This window comes from Haemaphysalis longicornis, unplaced genomic scaffold (assembly GCF_048455015.1).
Source record: "Haemaphysalis longicornis isolate Haplotype H1 unplaced genomic scaffold, Haemaphysalis longicornis Haplotype H1 scaffold_1, whole genome shotgun sequence".
Classification (NCBI taxonomy): Eukaryota; Metazoa; Arthropoda; class Arachnida; order Ixodida; family Ixodidae; genus Haemaphysalis; species Haemaphysalis longicornis.
Genome location: NW_027526203.1, coordinates 340,197,052 through 340,217,231, shown reverse-complemented (window position 1 = coordinate 340,217,231; position 20,180 = coordinate 340,197,052). Strand labels below are relative to the sequence as shown.

Below are 20,180 nucleotides of genomic sequence, written 5' to 3'. Positions count from 1 at the left end.
TGTGCGCAACTAGTATAGCCATACTCTTTTAAGTCGAAGGTCTCAATACATTCACTAGGTCTACCTATATACCTTTTAGATGCGGAGCATCTCATGCTCGGGGCTGTGTCTTTCCCTCCCTTGTCGTCCGCCGTCCGCACTCTACTGCGCATGCGCGTCTCTTCAGCCCCGTCAGCGTTTGGGCTGACGTCAGCGCAGTCCACTATAAAAAGAAATAGTTAGGCGGCGCCCGGTTTCGATCCCACGACTCTTTGGCCGCAACGGGACGTACGTGAAGGCTCTTCCCACTGCGCTACAAACCGGGACGGGAGCATATGTGCTACGAACGCGCCTTATGTCCTTCACTCATTAAAACTACGTCAAGAAGCTACTAATACAACGAAGGCACGCGAAGCTGAACGTCAACGGAAACGACGAACTGAAAACTAATGGGAACTTCAGTCGACCCCATGGCTGCTTCGCATACTACTCAGGGTTCCCCTACGGGAAGATGGTGTAATTTTTTTTCTTTACTCGACACATACCCGCGTTCGCAACGCCAAGCAATGAGGAAATTTTGCAGGGACGTACTTTGCTGCTCGCCTGATTTCTACTCCTGTAATTATCATGCTCAAATTACACATGTAGGCCCTAATGATCTCAGGTCTAAAACGTTTCTAACACATTTACTAGGTCCACTTTCAGTCAGCTGTATAGTCACTAAGCTGTAGTTGCGTTGGGAATGTATGCTCATCTGGCATTCTGGAGGCCCCTGGTTTGAATTACACATAGACCCAAATTTGCCCAATCTTCTTTTCAATTAAATTACTCAACTTTGTTAGCAGGAGCTTCCCTGAAAAATTCCCTGCCAATCCGAGCATTCTTTGACACGTTTTTTATTCGTAGAGCCGGCAGCCATTAAGCCAGATCTTTGACCTACCCATTTAACTAGTGCTTTCGCATTAATAAAGAACTGATTATGAGTGTCATGATCCCGCTACTCGGGATTAGAAGTTTATGATCGTGATTAGCCTTACACTACTCGATCAGGAGTGTTTTAGATGTTATACATCTCCTCAATAACGGTCATCCGGTACATTAGTAATAACGGTACATTAGTAATCCAACGGCATGTGAAGTGTGTGCCTGTAAAGGCTGGTGCACTAAAAAGAAAACAGCTCTTTACCGTTACATACACACCTCCCCTGGTGTTTCCGGCTGTTTTCAATTAACTAAGATAGTTTAACCTGGTAGCCCTTTGTGAGGCTTACCTTCTATGTCGTCACCGCTGGCGTGTTTGTCGGAGGATGTTTCTATCCTTCTGGGCTGTTGTACAACCTTGGCATGCCTTGGACCGAGCCACTGATGGATCCATGGTGGCCAGCCTAACTGGGCCCAGGGCTCAATCTGATGCGGCTGATGCCGTAGTGGTTGGTAAACGAGGGGTGGAATCGACATCTGATTGGCGGAAGTGGCAGCCGGAGTGACATCTGTGAATAGCCAAGTTATCAGGTTGGACAGCAGTCGTTATCATGTATTATGACGAAAAGCGCAAGCACTTTACTGTATACAGAGCGAGATTTCTGAACAAGGAAAAATTAAAATTAATAATAGCAATTTACAAAAAGCAGTCAAGGAATGCCCACCCGATCGCACACACAATTCTACAGGGGAATTGATGACATTATTATTGCAAAGATGTGATGTTATACGTACTCGCATAACAGTAATAACACTTCATTTATTGAACTCACTCACTCACTCACTCACTCACTCACTCACTCACTCACTCACTCACTCACTCACTCACTCACTCACTCACTCACTCACTCACTCACTCACTCACTCACTCACTCACTCACTCACTCACTCACTCACTCACTCACTCACTCACTCACTCACTCACTCACTCACTCACTCACTCACTCACTCACTCACTCACTCACTCACTCACTCACTCACTCACTCACTCACTCACTCACTCACTCACTCACTCACTCACTCACTCACTCACTCACTCACTCACTCACTCACTCACTCACTCACTCACTCACTCACTCACTCACTCACTCACTCACTCACTCACTCACTCACTCACTCACTCACTCACTCACTCACTCACTCACTCACTCACTCACTCACTCACTCACTCACTCACTCACTCACTCACTCACTCACTCACTCACTCACTCACTCACTCACTCACTCACTCACTCACTCACTCACTCACTCACTCACTCACTCACTCACTCACTCACTATTTTACTTTTACGATGCCATTATTTTACTGCGCCATGTGGCTTGTCGTTCACAAATGCGTTTGTAAAAGCGAGGAAGGTTTTGAGTGTGGTTGCTCAATTAGTTCGCCTGTGTGCAGCATTCAACTGTGTAATAATGCTTCCACACCCCATCAAAAATGTGCGGTATAACTTCACGGCAAGTGAAGCTCTAAGTGAAATGCCCGCCACACTGGAATTGCAGTGGTCCAGATTTCGACCTTTTCTCTTTTATTCCACCTATCGTGGAATTTCATAAGGAGCGTAGTACTATTACCGTTTTACTTCAGTTTGCTGTAGAACTCCTGCAGTCATACAGGTATGAAAGCGAGTATCAACATGTGCGTTATGAAAATAGATGGTTTATAACTAATTAAAAAGTAGCATTTACTGCACCACTAATGAAAGCATCAACAAGCCGTCGATCAAAGACCGTGTGGGGTTATAACGTAAAGGTACGGCGTCATAAAAATAATGCTGCGTTAACATTCAAAAGCGATGCTGGTATCTTCATTCAGTTAGTTTCTTTGCGAACCATTCAATTTAACAATAAGATATAAAATGTTATTCCCGGTTATTTACATGCATGAAAAGGCTAGAAAACTACACGTGACACAATTATTACAAGCGCTTTTATCAAACAGCCGGCTGGAAAGAGAAAAGAGAAGATATCAAAATAAAGCATGTGAGCATTAGTGTCCAAAACGATATCTGCCCATTAGTATGAAATGATAGCACTATCGCCTGCAAGCCACGTGGCGGCAGTAGATAGCGCCAATGGTGTCACTTACTACCAGCTTCTTCATGGGGCGCATGCAGGTAGCGGTTGGTCACCAGACGCTTCAGCAGTCGTGATTCGCCGAACCCCACGTCCGTAAAGCTCCTACATACACGGATCCGGTGGTAACTCGTAGGTAACCGCGAAGGAGCCACACCCAGACTGGTACAATCTAGTTAGACAGTTAGCTATTTTCCAGTACAATTGCCACAACACGCTCAGGGATTATACCAATGAGAGGTATTCCAGGGGACGAATGAAGGCTACATGTGTTTCAAGTTGTTCTCATGCAGGGCTCTCGTGCGTTGCTTTATGGTGGTTCCCGTTTAGCCAACACTAGTCAGAACCACCCACCATGTCGGCGTCCAGAGGCAAAGTGGAGGTCTCGATGGGCGTTCCTCCAAAAAAAGCATTCCTACATCGGTTGAAGGAAAAAAAAAAGACATCGTTCGACTTAACGTAACGAACCAAAATTATGCAAATACACTTATAATAAGAACGTGCCCACGATTTAAAAGTATCTCATAATCGCTGTGTTTTGTGATGTTTGAAAAAGTGCCAGACCTGCAATTTTATTAATGCATAGTCTGCTCTACGTAATACTATTGCTCATAATCCTAATTCAGAAAGACTTCCATGGATTTACTTCGCCATCGCGGTCTTGAACGGCAAATCGCTTCTTCAAAACGAGGAAATTAAAATAATAACGAGGGACAGCATACAATCTGGAAAAGAACGGGACGATCATAGTGGGGCACTACGAATTAGGGCCCCAGAGGAATGAGTTCGCAAGCTATTTCAGACTTTTAAAACACGGCTCTTTCACACAGTGATGGCACTTTCACGTAGTGTTCGGTGATGCGTCGACCACGGTGATCATGACCCTGTTGTCAATTCGTCCATTGTCCATTTTCCTTGCGGTGATGACAACCGATATTTTCATAGTCAATGCCAGTAGGGCGGTGAAACTCGCTTTTATTCTGTTAGCCATTTTATAGTTTATTACCCCGCTTTTTCAATCCTTGATATACTCATGAAACTGCTGCCGTAGTAACAAACTCATCTTAAAATGTTTATGCGCGTCTACGTGCGCATTTTAGGCATATGTCAAAAATCAAAGGCGCTTGTCAGCGCAGGGGATCCAACGCTGGCCCCAGTGGTACCGGAGTCGAAATCAGCAGCCGCGGTGGCTCAGTGACTCAGGCGTTGGGCTGCTGAGCCCAAGGAGGCGGGTTCGCTTCCCACCCTTGGTGGCCGCTTTTCAGACGGAGGCTCAAAGCAAGGACGCCCGTGTGTCGGGATTTCGGCGCACGTTAAAGAAACCCAGGAGGCCTAAATTAATCCGGAGCTCTTGGCTACGGCGCGCCTCATCGCCCAGGTGTAGCTTCGGGGCGTAAACCCCTCAAAATTTGAAATTTTAAAGCCGAAGTCACGCGCCAAAACTTCTTTGCGGTTATGCAACTACATAAATACAACGGTAAGGTTCCACAGAAAAGTCCTCGAGGAAGAGCAATTTACCATATTTTGTTGAATTTTCATTTACTGCTAGCAGCAGAGGAAAAAATACAAGCCGTTGTTGGTTATACCTATAGAGGGCCGTATGCTTTCGAAAAACGAGCGCCGGCCCCTGCACGTGCACCCACGTCATGGTTCTGCTCAGAAGGCACAGACCCATCGGTTTCTAGACAGATTGGTCACGAAAACAAAATTGTCTCTTGCGCTTTGCCACACACCGACACACAAGGAATACACAAGCGGGGAAACTGCGAAGAGCGGATAAAAGCTGCGTGCAGCCTGTTATAGGGCCAACCTCAATGGAATGAACTTTCGACGTAGATGTTCTCGCTGTGAACGTGACGCGCCGCCTTACTTTCGTCGACACCAATTTTCATGCAACGACCAAGGGGTTCGTCCGTGTGTATTGATTGGAAAGAAAGTTAGAAAGGAAAGATGCAGTACGGATACTTGTGTCCAATCATATAGTACAGTCTCCTTTTACAGGCCGACTTTTTCGACGCCGACACCAACATCCTCGCCGCGCCGTCCGGCGGCATTCGCCGCCGGACGGCGCACGCTCATCACTCTTCCGCGCTTTTTCGCGCCCAGGATGTTGGCTTTTGGGAATGACGGCTTGTTTCCTTGCTTGCTCGCCCTTTTACTTGCGGTATTTGTCAAGCGGGAGGTTCATTTGCGCACTTTATAGAACCGACAACTCTCCAGGGAAAAGTGAACCGCTGTTTTAATGCATAGCATTCTTTGGCTATGCATTAAAGGCGCCAAGAATACACTTACACACTGCATGCTTCACCCTTCCCCAGGTTTCACGTTAGTGGGGATTTAAAAAAAAAGGGACAAGCAAAAGTATGCGTGATTACAATGCATGAATATGGCATCTAAGTTTAAAATGCCCGAGGACACCTTAGCACTGCTTAAACGGACACTGAAAGCAAATAGAAAGTTGGGCTTAGACGAAAGTTCAAACGCCCCGAAGTCCCGTTAGCGTTCGTTCGGCAGCGAAAGATGTACGAGGGAATAAGTTCGCGCAAAAGACAAGGACGAAGATAGAGAGGACAAGACAAGCGCAGTCTTGTCTTCTCTATCTCTATTTGGGTGGCCCGCTACGTCGGCACCGCGACATCAGTAGAACGTTTCTTCAGTTTTCCGTCGCGATATTGCAACGCTTATTGCGGCATCTGATATTTTTTTTTTGCGAAGCGTGTTGCCAGTTATCCCATCTGCCAGAAGTGGGCTTAGGCCTTTTAAGAGCGCCGAAACCACTTCTAACAAAAGCTTTGGTTCCAGAATGGAATGAAAAACGCGCATAGCATGATACAAATATCATTTTCCTAAGTACGCACCGTAGTGGAAGCATAGCAGCACACAATGCCCTGAATCAAAATACCTGGTTTGGCGTCCACATTTCATTCAACTTCAACACAATCAGAAATGGCTTAGAACACCTCGCCACGGCAGGCGGCAGCGCCAAATTAACAGGCGATCGATTGCCTCGTCTTCATCGTAAGGGTAACATGCTCCTGCGATTTACGGGAGCAAACAAGTCACTTCACTCCGGCGCGAGCCGAGAAGGTCTTACAAAAAATTGCACACTCTCTACATACCCGGTGCGAATTGAATCGTCGCTAGTGATAATTCCAACATAGTAAGCAAAGCCGAACCGCAAGAGCTCGCCGTGGTATTTCATCGCGAAGCGAACGCGACCACAACACACACGCAGCTTCGACCGCCAGCCTGGGTGCAAAACTTGTTCGGGCAGACAGCGCCACGTGAGGGAGCGAAACACGTTCTATGAGACGCAAATTACTGCCCACAGAAGAGCGGAACAGTGGAAGGCCGATGCGCTATTTGCCGACAAGATCTAAACAAGGAGATATCAGGCGTATGACTACGCCTAATGTATACAATATTGCGATTGCGATGGTTATTTAACCATCGCAACCGCCACCGGCGCCGCGGCTTAGCAGCTTGCGAATGCCGGCGTGGCTTAAATTATACCTGTACAGTTATGATTGTTTATGAGATATAAAAGTTAACGAGCAAAGAAAGATTTCATGTGTTTCTTTGAAACATTCTGTGCGCGGCTCTTGTTCTGTTATTTATCACGTGACCCTTGGCACATCCACTCACTCGCCGTTCACGCCATCTTTGCTGGGCGACTGATAGCCCCACTTTTTGATTATTTACGCGATTATTTTCAAGATACTGCCCCCAGAGACTGATATATTTGTTTTCTGGGGATGCCAATCAATCTATTTAGACCAACTTCAGTTTTGACTTCAGTGTCCTTTTAATGGTTCTCATTGAGAAAGCATTGATGTTCCATTGAACGCATGAGGCACTTGCTTCCGCCCCGCGTTCTCGAACGGCTTCGTCCTCTTGCCGCTTGAGGCGATTTGCTTTGCAATCCGCTTCCACCTTAACGCTTTCGAATGGTTTCGATCAATCTCTTACGTGTCGCTCCGCTGCTCTTTCCGGTAGCCATGTATTCGGCGAGGTGACGACATGGTGGATTTCGCTCCTTGTTTGTTCCCTCGCTTGGCGGCTGCATTCTTCCCCTTCTTTACTTCATCTGCTGTGTGTGCACTGCCAGTACTGGCGTTGACGGCCCCTTCAGCTATTCCCGAGTTAAAGCGCGTGCTGGAACGCCTCGCGCTGGGGAACGCTTCAAATGTACGTGGCCTAGGCGCCGTTTCGCTGCAACGGGCGCCGACGCCTGACGCCGGCTATTTCACTCAATGGGCCATTTATTACTCTCGCAATAAAAAAAAAATGGCAGCATCTTCACTCCGTGGATGATGGCGAGGGTGCGGAGTACGGGGACTCGAAATGACATCCAAGTTGCGCCCCGAGTGACATCCGGTTTGCGCCCCGACCATCATTCGATTTGAGCCGTGAGTTGCACCTTGATTATTCCCTCAATGAAACTGCAACTCACGGCTCAAACCAAATTTCGCTTGATTTTCGCTTGATGGTGGTGTGCGCACGGATGGAGGAGGACGAACATTGGGAGGTCCTAAGGTACTCCACACCGGTAAAGGCGAGGGAGTAAGCCGTTTGACTCATGGTCGTAGCCCAATGGGTAAGACGACTGACACTAACTCTGTCTGGTCTACTAGACACAGGCTCGAATCCTGCCGGTGACTGTGTGATTTTTGCGATTGTAAATGCTATGCGCACGGACGCGCACGGACATTGTGCGGTCCTAAGGGGCTCCGCACATAAAAAAACCGAAGCTATTAGGCGGACGTCTTCTCAGAAATGAAGGTGAGTAGGTGGCTGGGACCCAAGAGTATAGTTTCAACTACAATTTCAATTATCGGATGGATTGTTTGATGTTTAGCGAGCGTGTGAAGAGCATACTTTTATTTCTAGACAGGGGCTCGATTACAAAGATGAGAACTGTGAACAACAGCATCACCCCGACTGCAATTCGCTCGCACTTATACATTACAGCAATACAGCAATGGTCTGCTTACAATCATGACCAGTCAGTTGAACTCGGTCTCTACCATATAATACATCTGAAAAATGCGCTCCATTATATCGCGAGATAAAAAGATATTTTACTGTCAATTTCTAACAGCTGTACTCCTGATAACGCTCAATTGTAAATTTTGTTTACCCGCACAAAACAACCCTATTAACTGTAAAGAAAATGGCTGGAACGATATTAAACTGACGACGGGGCCTCACGGGGCCTCACAACGCACGGTTGTAAGAAATTAACTTCTTCGGATCATTTGTTCCAATTTCTTCAATCGCGGAATGCACTGTGATAGCTCTATCTTTCAATTCAGAGCCATGTATTTTTGGGAAACGGCATACTTACGGCAGCCAACAAGCAGAAAGTATTATCTCGTACTGATGAGATAAGGCACATTTAGAATGCGGGAAAACCTCATGGCTGCCCTTAGCAAACCGAACAGGGCGGAGCTGCGGGCGCCCACTCGCAGCACTTCCGCAGTTCGCAAAGAAAACGGCAAGCAAGTAACGTGCGCCACTCACGTTCCGCCCAGTCACAATGGCCAGGACCGTAATCCATCTTAGAGCGGACATAGCAGCGCTCTTTCATCGAAAACAAAGCTGGGGTCGTGCTAGCGCCCAAGATGGGCTGCCGTCGTGTGAAGCGCGCGTTACGCAAAAGAGCCCCTTTTCGCAGCCTAAGCATCCGGTTATCGCTTCTCAGATGCTGCCTTTTGCTATAGCGAAGCAGAAGATAGGCGGCCTGCGGGGGTCGCGTGTTTGCGTCCAGCCGAAGGCAAAGTGAGCCTCACTGTTGTTTACTGAGCGGAAACACAATCACTGGAGCTAAAAACTTGCGTCTGGCAACAACTTTCATTGAAATTGTCCCGCCGATTTCACTGCGCACACGAAGCCGATACGTAATTTGTGCGTTTTGTGGCAACTGTTGCTGTAAAGTTGTGGCTGTACGGGTAACCCACAATGACAAGCGTTGATTCGGCCACAACAAATGCCATAGTCAACATCGTTAGCACAAATTTAATCTCTATTTTTTTTTGCTAGGACGCTGCAGGCCATTGAAACGACTGGGAAGTTTGTAATTATATATATTTCGGACATAAAATGCCTTTAGTAGCACGCACCCAACCCATCTTTCATTTCTGAACGTGCGGGCGTACGTGCGTGTGTGCGTGAATCGACGTATTTAGCGCAGAACTGAAAGATAAAAAACGCAATTGTTAGGATCAAAGCCAGTCCACCGGACCTCTACGCAGGATTCATAACTGCTCCTTTGGTGTCTAGATGTACAATAATACACATGTTTTATGAGCTTTCATAAAGCTCAGGAAGCAAAACCACAAATTAACCTTCGTTTGGAGGATTTGCTTCTATAGTGGAATCAGCAAAGGTAAAAATCCAGGCTGTGGCTAGACAGATCCGGCGGGTTATTTCGTATAAAGAAAATAAAACTGCCCCGATCCACATACAGCACGTACTCGTGTGGTGTGTCCATCTATAGGTAAATTAAAATCAGTGTTACCTGGTGTTGAGAAAATGAAACTGCCATAGTCCTTTTCCCACGTACCAACACCTGGCACATCGTTCCCGATTGTAGAGGAACGGAAAACAGTAGCGCGTACCGTTCTATAGATACTGCCTTGTTGGCATGCTTGCCCGCTTCCTTGCTTGCTGTCTTGTTCAATCATAACACTAAACCTCGATTTTCATGCGTTCGACGAGACTTTTCACGGAAAGGTATACTACTGCTTCTTTTTAAACCAAATTATCCACCGTGATAGGTCGCTTATAAGCTTACTTCGTTGACTTCATCGTTTCCACCATTTGTCCTTGCAATCAATAGCTTCATGCGTTGCCGAACCACAGCGTTCGTGCGCTGCCGTACCTGCGCGTAATTAAGAAAAGTGAGACGGAGCAGCGCCTTGGAAGGGGCAGTAAAATCGAGATAAAAATTGGTCAAATAAGGGCGACCCACAAAGCGCCTCGCGTTCCCCGTGCGCCCGCCGGCCCTCTTTCAAGGAAAAAAAAAATATGTCGGTGACCGCTCGGTCGTTGGGTAAGCTTGAGTGGGTTGGGTAACAAGAGCTGACGTATAGCTTTTCTTTTGGAAGGGGGGGGGGGGGATATGGCGCAAGGTGGCGTTTACGTCGCGTTGAAGAAGCAAATCACAGGCGTGAAAGCAATGCTCCAGCTTTACGATAAAAGTACAGTAGGCGGCAAAACTATGTAACAGAACATGCCCATATGATCTATGTTTTTAATCATTTAAAAAAGGAGGAAGTCCAAGGAATGCTTTGCTGCAGAACAAAGAATATTAAAAAAAAAAGAAAGACTATTTTAAGCACCGATGGCGTTTACGAGCGTTATCAAAAGATTTCAATTTGATGTAACGTTGGTTTACGCAACTGAACTGACTGTTTTGTCATGATAAAACAAGTGCATACGAACCTGTAGTTTTTGTCAGGACATGCGCTTATCAGAATCGAAGGACCGAGAATGTATGGTGTGTGCATGCCTCTCGAAGGATATGGCCGAGACAAATGTCCCAAGACAGGTTCTACCGTGAATGTCCGTTCGTTGAATAGGCGCCGCACGATGGAATGCACGCGTCTCTCACACGTTCAACAAACGACAAAGAACGGCATGTACTGCCCTACAGGCGTCACAGCGGCCGCTCCTGACCATCCAGACGGAGAAGTAGGCTTTTGTGGAGCCTCTCAACCACTGTCGGAGTTGACGGGGATTGAGACAGCCCATACTGAAAACTGCGCCGGAGTAGGGCATCCGGGATGTGGAGGCGGGAATTCGTTCATTAGCTGAACTTCCCTTCTTTAGGGTTGTCGTGCGTGCGAAAAACAAAGCGCCCTCGCGGCATCCATCCATAGAGAAAGCAAGACGGAGCGTTCATTGATGGGGCTTGACAGGACAGCTGCATCAGTCAAATGGTTGCCGGTGATTACGCCGTGACTGGGCAGCCAGTATAGGACACAGCGTCACAACCATTCATGCCGGCCTGGCGGAATTGTTCTCGAACCTCCGACACCAGTTAGTGTAAATGCTAAGGCGCAGGGCTACTCACAGACCCTGGATGGTGACTTTACACTGACCGCTTTTGGAAAGTAGCTTGAATAAGGAACGCAAGGGCACCCCGAATGGCTGCAAGTTCTGACTCGGACTTGGGGCATGGGTAAAACGGGATCGAATTGTGGGGGATTCTGCTGTTGCAGACCCCGCACCTGCCGAGCTGGACGGACTTACTAAACCATCGGTGTATTTATGTTTCCTGTCGTCGTGTGCGCCGTGCAGTAAGAAAATTTCAGAGCCAGTGATGAAAGTCAGCTTCGTTCCCAATACCACGAATGCGCGTCAAACCTCGGACTTTACCAGGCACCCCCTCGGAGGGCATGGTGCGACAGCAGGCGTGTACCGTGACCGTACCATGACCGTATTTCAGCACGCACTGGTTTTATAACAAGGGCAGGAAGGGCTGCTTTCGGTCAACTTGTAGGGTGCTGCAAAAGATTGTGAGACGGCAGCGTGGTCAGGACGCTTATTATGGAGATTCGTAGTGTCTCAGCGGGTGGTCTTGGGCACCCCGCCAAATGCAGACAGAAACAACATCAGCTTGGATGCTGTCAATTGCGTGGAGATTCGAAATCGCCGGAAGCTCAACGAAGCTGCATGGTGCAGCTGCAGCCTTGCATTGACCGGTGGTTCCCGACAGGCCTTTTAAGCAAAAAGTTTGGGCTGTGAGTTTCTTCTGAAGGAAAGACACACGCATGTGCACTAAATGAGATATCCCTGTTGATAATAACGCTTGAAAGGGCTTGATAGGAGTCGCCGTCCTTTCTTTAAACGAGAGCCCCCGCGTTAAAGATTCACTTCAGCTGATTGTTCTCAGTTATGACGTAAACAACTTCGGGATGATGCAGGAGATAGAAACCTTATTTGATGCATTAGCAAACCACAGAAGATCAGTTTCAAAGCAGAACAACCTACTGCACTCAGGACTTCTGGCTTTCCTTTCGGAGAGATAACCGTCGGACGAAGCTCCCTTATTTATAATGTTTGGAATCAAGAAGTTCAAGAATAAAGTGCATCTGTGCATCTTATAGAACTTCTTCCCGGTAAGGCTTCCTCTCAAAATTAATGGAAACAATCTGAATTAAAAAAAAAAAAAAACATTCCGCCGCATTTTTTCCCCAGTTTCTGGGATTTACCCGAGACTGCAGAAAGCTATAAGAAAAGATCGAGTTGTGGCAACCCTGCCGATGTCGAAACGTGTATTTCCAAAGCTAACCAGAAACTGCGTATTGTTTTTGTCGGACTAGGTCGTTGTAAATGGAGGCGCTAGTACAGCAGTAACTTTTTACGTGCGGAAACAATCGCATTGGCCTGTGTAAAAAATTGGCGGGGTAGCATCTGAACTGGCGTTTATGCTAGCTGTATTTATGAGGTATTTTGCTTTGTGCATACACAAACGAGAGCGGTGTTCCGTGCAGTCTTTTTTTTTTGTGTTCAAATAGAGGCTTTCTCATTGACGTAGACAGCCTGTGCGCTTGTACAATGTGTGTGAAAGGAATTTAAACATAAAATATTGCTCAAAACGCTGCAGCGGCGTTGCGAAATATGCCGCCATAAATACTTTTCGGCGAGACAGGCCGCTAAGACCCAGGGCTTCCTGGACTAAGGAGGTCCCCCCCCCACCTGGCGATCAACCCAACAACATTGACTGCTCCATTAAATGTTTATTCTCCTCCTTCTCCTTCAAAGCAACAGATCTGACAGCCGTCGGTGTTTCCTGCATTCTAATTCTTAGAGGCTGTTAGAGGTTTTTAGTAGAGAAATCATTTTTACATACACGCGCGCGCGCGCTCATGATGCTACACCATTCTTAAACCGTTAGCTAGTTTTGAGAGCCTAATTATATTTTATTCTCAGCGCCTAACAAAGAGAGATGGTTTAGCCTTTTAATGATCCCTTCTGTACCGATTCAATGTGGGCCGTTAGTAATGTAGCTTGAGTTATTATGACAAAACGATGTATATTTGGGTCACGTCGAGAATTAAAGTGCGCCTAGCTCTCGCAAAACCCAAATAATGTGTTTCTATCGGCTGTTATATTACTTCGTATAACTAAAATTTCTTTTTGTGTCTATTGACTCTTCTGGTGTCTTCTAATTAAATTGATGTTTTCTCTTAAGGTATTCACACCTAAATCTTATTGTAATCCAGAAGACTCTGGTGACATCAAATGAAACTATAAACTCAGGCAGGCAATGTTCCAGCAAGGCTGCTTGGCATGGGTACTTGCAGGTGTTTCTAACCGGCCAGCCGCTTCCATCGCCACAAGCCATCATTTTCGTTCTCGGGAAGAGAAATGCAGCTCTGGAGGACTCCGTACTTTCGATACTCGAACAGGCCTTAGTGCTCCCTATTTCTTCCTGCGCATTGCTTTCCCAAGCCATCGGCTATCTTAGCCTCGCAAAGCTGTCATTCCCTTTGCGTTTTATCCGCTCAATATTCCATAATCGCACGATCAGCCATCCTCTGAAAATGCCCCGTTTAAGGCCTCTATTTAGCGTTGATGGGGCTCGGGTCGAACTCGAGCGCGCCGCGGTCGTGAGGCGTGACCAACCGCGACTCGAATCTGAACACCCTCTCTCTCAGTGGCCCTCTCCACCGCATCTCGGTCCAGCAACGGTGGCGATTCCGTGGCTGAACGCGTCGGCGCTTCTCGACCTTCGTACGGCGATGAACAGCGGCGCAGCAGCAGCGGTGTACGCGCCTTCGGGCGTCTCGGAAGCCGTGCTTCCGTCAGCGGCCGCGGCACGCACGCTGCGGCCTCCGACGTCCGGCCGGCAGCCCAAGTGCGCCCGCTGCCGCAACCACGGCCGCCGGCGACTGGTGCGGGGACACAAGCGCCACTGCCCGTTCCGCGAGTGCGCCTGCGAGAAGTGCGAGCTCATTGCTGAGCGGCAGCGGGTCATGGCCAAGCAGGTGGCTCTCAGAAGGTGATCGCCTCCCCCGCGAGTTTTGGGGCCTGCACGTCCGTGCGTGTAAACATGGCAGCCCTTTTCCGTTGACTCGCACAGAAAAACAGAGGTGCATGTTGTCACGTCACAAAGTGCACAGCGCTTTTTGAATGCACCGATATATCCGCTGATAGTCGTTGTCACGGCCTCGGCCTGTGCGCTCGCTCGTAAGAGCAGGCTCCGCGATTCTTTTGCTAGCTCGCTTGCCATGTCGCGCAATGGCCTAACGTTTCGCTCATTCCCATTGTAGACTGAGGCGCAATGCCCTCAAACGATGTACTGCAGGAATCACCCTTGGATGCTAGAATTTTAAAAATACTTTGAAGCCCGCTTGAGAAGTTTTGGGCAATTCTTCGTGAAAAGTTCCAGCCTTTATTACACCTGATAGCCTACATGATTATATAACCCAGGGGAACAATCGCTTAAACTTGATGTTGCGCTCAAAGCAAGCTCTCATATAGTATAACTACTGTGCGAGCATGCCTTGCATAACACGCAAGGACTTCCAAGTAATCAGCACTGAGAGAACTGTGGTGAGCGGGAATGATGCTCCTGTTCAAATGAACGGAATGCTAGTGAATGCGTTCGCAATAGCTTATTAAAATGAAGTCCCTTGAACTTTAACCGTCTCAATCAAACGAGGCAAAACAAACACAGAACGGTAGCACATTCGCGTTGCCCCTAAAAGACGCCGTCACTGCATGCCCAGGGACCTTTTACAGAATGTAGCTTCGTGTCGGAATCTTAGAACCATGCAGGTCACAAAGAAAGGAAGGAAGCGAGTGAAAAGAGGGTCGAAACAGGTATTATAACGTGCTTATTCCGCAGGGCCCATGCGGTCGCAGAGTCCATGGGCGACCGGCCTGTGAGCGACGACGAAGACCTGGACACGGGGTTGGCCGATTTTTCCCTAAGTCCTCAGGCATCTAACAGGGCACCGTGGAGCAAGCGGGACATGTATGAAACCGGCCCGAACGGTCGTCTCTCTACAGGAACGTCTGCCTTTGGGACTGCAGGTGAGACTTTGTTCTTTCCATTGTGCGCATCCTCATGCATGGCCATTGAACCGACGGACACTCAGAAGCAAGCGTTCGCTCCGCCACTTCTGGGATACGAATATAGAGGGTAACGGCAACGCATGAACTCAGAGATTCAGCAAAAGCGAAACCAGCGGGGATTAAGTGAGTTACATTTTACGGGAAATTTTTTGAAGAAAGCTTGATCATGCTGACAATGAATGTGAAGTACAGACTAAGTAGAGCTTTAGCTGATTTTTTCATTTGAACATTTGATGTCGAAAAGCCTCATTTGTTTTTGATTATGGTGTTTAACTCGCCGAAGCTACACCTGCGCCATTAGCCGCGCCGTAGTGGAGGGCTCCGGGCTAATTTTGACCCCCTGGGAATCTTTAACGTGCGCCTAAATCTAGACAGGGGCGTTTCCGCTTCCCGCCTCCATCTGAAATGTAGCCGCCAAGGACGGGATCGAACCCGCGTCATTGGGGCTCAGCAGCGCAGCGCCTTAGCCACTGAGCCACCGCGGCGGATCTCACCGGCATTTGTAGCTTCTTGAACAATGCCTTGCGGGGAGATGCGGTGTTATCTCACAGCCGATGCTGATAAGGGGGTGGGGTTCACGCCTTCCCATAGCGGATGCTGATACTGGGATGGAAGTTCACTTCTGATATAAATTAACCATTTAAACTTCTTGACCAATCCCCAGAGAGGACACGTCATTATTGGCTCAAACTTATTTTTTATTATGCCTTGAGCAATTCTTGATATACACGGGGGATTCTTATACTACTGCTGACAGGTTCGCTACGAGAGGGGGGTCGTTGAATGTAAGCACTATCGTCACCACTACCGACATCATCACCATCATAGCGTAGCCCTTCTGAGTTTACTTTTCTTCTGGCGTTCTGATGGCCATTACTAGTTTTTTGGTCAATTATTTGCAGGGTACGTGCCTTCTCATACCCAGCGTGGGCACATTCCCTAGCGTGCGACGCAGCCGCCAGTGAAGTTATCTTACGGCTATTAAATTCCCACGTCGCTTAATGGTTGCCCACTTTACTCGTTTCATGACCTAGAAGATGCAGGTTCGGATCATGCTGGGTCGAGTGTTATATTACAGGGCGAAGAAGGCTGTGTGACGGCCTTTACGACGTTTTACACTTCTGTCCAGTTAAGCTAAGCATGTCGATCTTTTGTGACGAATCCCGTCGCACCTACAGAGTAAAATTCGCCCACTAGATATATGTTAGGTTGGCAAGCCAGTCACCCCCCGGAGCAGGGCTAGCGATGCTTGAAACATCACTCAGTGTTTTGTTGGGAAAGGAATGGTGTGTTGGTGCGAAGGACAGCCGTTTCATTCCTCTCCTCACAAAATAAGAAGTGAGATCAGGACCCCGTCATCCTGGATGGAGGTTCAGGCGTACAGGCAGACGCAAACACAAACCACAAATCTTTGATAACTAGAGAGAGAGAGAGAGAGAGAGAGAGAGAGAGAGAGAGAGAGAGAGAGAGAGAGAGAGAGAGAGAGAGAGAGAGAGAGAGAGAGAGAGAGAGAGAGAGAGAGAGAGAGCTTTAAAGGGACACTGAAGTGAATTGGTCAAGCGCCCCGTTTTTGCTTGCACGGCGTATACTGGCTCAAATTAACACACTTTTCATCGTTTATCCGGTTGATAAGTCGGTAGTGCGAAGGAAGAAAAACTACCATGCGCGGTCTGCGGCGGCCGCACCATCTAAAGACTGTGACGACGGGAGGAGGTGCACCGTGATTTGACGATGTCCAAGATTAGCATTCAAACAAGTTTCGGTTTCGGTTCTGCAAAACAACATGCTTGACATCCGACGGCATCGTTGGATGGGCATTCTCGATATCTCCGTAATCGTCGTACCGCGCTTCTGCCATGTTGTCGGCTGTAAAATTCAAAAGATAAGCCTTCTTCCAGGACGGCTTAGAATCGTACCCATCACTAGCCGAGGCCTACGCAGTGGATGAACGCCCTCCGCTTCCCCGCAGACTTTGAAATGCCATGCGCCTTTCCCCAATATTTGGAGCTTGTCTTACTCATGCCTGTAACGTAAAAAGCGTGTTCGCACCAGGCCAAGGGTCTGTTGATTATGGCCTGTGCCCACTGCCCGCAAGAAGTCGGTGCTTATGGCAACAGCACGCCAACGAGAACTCGCTAGCACGCCAGTGTCAGCCTGCGCGCGTTCTGTGAACTAGTTCGTGGAGAAGTGAACGTTACGGCCAAAAAATGGTGAACTCAGTATAGAAAACATCGGCCGAAAACGAAAATGTCAACTTACAAAAAAAAAAAGTACCCTCGGGGATTTGAACTTGTCACGTGACTTGCAAAATAAAACACCTGGCGCTCCAGACCACTCGGCCGCTGGCCTTTTTTTTTCTTTATTGCCTGGATTCGACAATTCACAACACATCACAGATCAAGTGCGTAAATGATATACAACAACAACGTGGTGAGGCGGTCTGACTTAGGGCTAGTGATGTCCTTTAAAATTCTTTCAATGACGTAAGCGGCTCTATTTTTGGCAGCCACCTAGGCGAGACGTCTTGAGATTTAATAACCTCCACAAAACGACCTACACTTTCTCTGAAATACTGCTTTGCAGAACGGGCATCTACGTCACTGTACAGTCTTGCTGTGCGTGAGCGCCATATGCTGTGGCGGCCCAGAGCCATGACTAAGTGATACGGCATTCCATCCTCTCTGTCAACGGAGAGACACCTTAGGCCATGTGGGTTTAGCGGGAAGTCTTTGAAAAGTGTACTCTGTAAAACACCCCAAAAATATACGCCCTCCCAACAATGCAAAAAAAAAAAAAACATGGTCTATCGTTTCCGGGGGTTTGCAGCTAAAGCAATCTGTCCCCCATGGTACAAAAAGCCCCCTTTCTTCTATAAAAGTCTGGACTAACACTGTTTCCGTGTGTAGTCGACAGAAAAAAAAAGACTTTACTCCAGGCTGTACTTGCATTCTTTTCACCCTTTTTAGCACATCCTGGCCGGGTCCTCCACAGTACATAGCTCTGTACTTTGCTTAAATAATCTTTAGAGAAACGTGCACTCAAAAAGTTCACACTCCCAACTACTTCTTTCAAAAATCCAAAAATACCCCACGACAAGTACTCGGTGGTGACAACATAGTCAGGAAGTACCCTGCCCAGCCTCAGTTGACATACTGTTCGAAGAAAGGGGTCTCTACATCCCTTAAGAAAAGAAATCTGTTGACCATCTGGCGCACGAATAAATGCGCCAGCCCCAGTCCCCCATCTTTCACTCGCCTACACAGGTTGGTGCGGCTGCACCTCTCCCAGGTTGAGTCCCACACAAAAACCGCAAACACCCGATGCAGCTTTTGAACGTTCGCACGAGAGCAATGCAGCACCTGCATTACATACCACAATCATGAGCTACAGAGGAGCAGTAATGGCGGCTCTGTCGAGCTGCGGAAACAGGCCCACGGAAAGCGATAGCGATGATTATCAGATAATACTGCCACATCTGCCCACCGGACGCATCGTTCTGAACACGTTGTTTTTGCACGGCAACGTGAAGACTAGGCCGTTCAAGGTCGAAGATTTCAGAGACGCTCTCACACGGACAGGTTGTCTGTCACCTTTGGGACTTTCCGGATCAACCATGTGTGGGCGATAACTTTCAACAGTGCCGAGCCGACGAAGAAGATGTTGGTTATCAACGAGTTTCAAATCAAGGGCCGGCGGTGCATCGTAATCGACCCGCAAGACCAACAAGATCAGACTCAAGCTGCACTGGCTGTTGCACGGCGTCGCCGACGAAGACATCCGAGCAGCCCTCGCGCCGTATGGCAAAGTGGCTGAGGTGAATCGGGAACGCTGGCGCGTCCAAGGTGTCGCTGACAAAGGGTTTCATGACGAGGTCTGTGCTGTTGAAACTGAAAAAAGGCGTCAAGTTGGAGGATCTGCCGCACCAGATAAGGGTGGCTGGGGAGCTCGCTCTTGCAGACGCGGCGGTCGACGCCCAGGACCCGGCCTAACATACCTCCTGATAGGCGCCCATCGGGAACGCCACCCCAGACGCGGAACGCAGGGGAGGACATCGCAGTGGCGGACGGGAGCGCCTAGACGGGCGCTAGACGCGAAATGTAAGCGCCATGCTCTCGTCCTCTATGTGATTAAAAATGTCTCAGGATCCCACACTGAACGTAGCTACACTCAACGTCAGGGGTTTGTCGGGGAAAAGGAAACAAAGCCAAGTGCACCGATTTCTAACGCAGCACGACGTTGATTTGTTAGCAGTTCAGGAAACTAAAGTTCACGGGGAGGCAGAGACTGAGGGCATAGTGCGGCGCTTCACGTCATGGTACTACGCGTGTGTTAGCCATGCAGTCGGTACTTCGGCGGGGTGCGTGCTTTTTGTGCGAAAGGTGCCGGGTTTGATCGTCCAAACCGTAACGTCATGTGTCAGGAAGAATGGTGGTTTGCGACTTTTCCTTTGGTGGCCTCCAGTGGCGAATTGTGTGCATTTATGCTCCGAATTCGAAAGACGGACGGGTTATTTTTTTCTCCTATGTACGACAGCTCCTTTGTAATGATAGGCAGATAGCATTACTAGGAGACTTTAATTGCGTATTAGCCGCACGAGACAAGGTAAGCAGCAGGCCTTTTAAGGATGCGAGCACTGAGTTGTTGTGTAAGCAGGTCGTGGAATTCGGGCTAGAGGATATAGCGGGATGCATGGAAGACGCAAGAAGTGTGCAATACACTCAATTTCAAGGCACAAGCCAAGCCCGACTGGACAGAATATACTTATCGTTAGAAATGGTGCCAAAATGCCGCAACTACACGGTTTTGCCACTGCCCTTTACTGATCATTGTCTTGTAGCATGTAGAATAGGGTACAAAAAACGGCGTAACACTTTTACATGGGAGTTGTGGTAGCTAAACGCTACAATTATTAATGACGTAAATTTAAGCGAAGGAATAAAAGACCAGCTTAGCAAAATAGAAAAAGGCAGCCACGATACGTCTTCAGAAATATGGGAGCTCAGTAAGCAAGCAATGAAAATTAAAGCTATTGAGCGGGCCAGCTGCATAAAGCATGA

The 20,180-nt window shown here is 48.1% G+C and overlaps 3 protein-coding genes across 4 annotated transcripts in view; 2 read left to right on the top strand and 1 right to left on the bottom strand.

The window, feature by feature from the left end:
• Positions 1-8,711, bottom strand: part of LOC144152961 (neurotrypsin-like) — a 61,973-nt gene extending 53,262 nt beyond the window's left edge. For both annotated transcript variants that reach the window (XM_077684572.1, XM_077684564.1), the window contains exons 1-3: positions 8,557-8,711; positions 3,388-3,448; positions 1,251-1,469 (exon numbers count right to left, since the gene is read on the bottom strand). In XM_077684572.1, coding sequence (XP_077540698.1) covers positions 1,251-1,469; positions 3,388-3,448; positions 8,557-8,607 — 331 coding nt within the window. In that variant the 5' untranslated portion in view covers positions 8,608-8,711. The remainder of the gene's footprint in view (positions 1-1,250; positions 1,470-3,387; positions 3,449-8,556) is intronic.
• Positions 8,712-13,607: 4,896 nt separating this feature from the next.
• On the top strand, positions 13,608-14,048 carry LOC144159763 (doublesex- and mab-3-related transcription factor dmd-4-like). Its single transcript, XM_077691459.1, has one exon. It carries the CDS (start codon positions 13,785-13,787, stop codon positions 14,046-14,048), a length of 264 nt encoding a protein of 87 aa, XP_077547585.1. The 5' UTR covers positions 13,608-13,784.
• Positions 14,049-14,894: 846 nt separating this feature from the next.
• The window catches only part of LOC144170622 (uncharacterized), a 15,306-nt gene continuing 10,020 nt past the window's right edge, over positions 14,895-20,180 (top strand). The window contains exon 1 of the mRNA XM_077700533.1: positions 14,895-15,081. Within this exon, the coding sequence (XP_077556659.1) occupies positions 14,916-15,081 (166 nt within the window). The 5' untranslated portion in view covers positions 14,895-14,915. The remainder of the gene's footprint in view (positions 15,082-20,180) is intronic.

Excerpts from the sequence above, each read along its gene's own strand:
- LOC144159763 (XM_077691459.1), top strand. The coding sequence starts at position 13,785 with ATGAACAGCGGCGCAGCAGCAGCGGTGTACGCGCCTTCGGGCGTCTCG.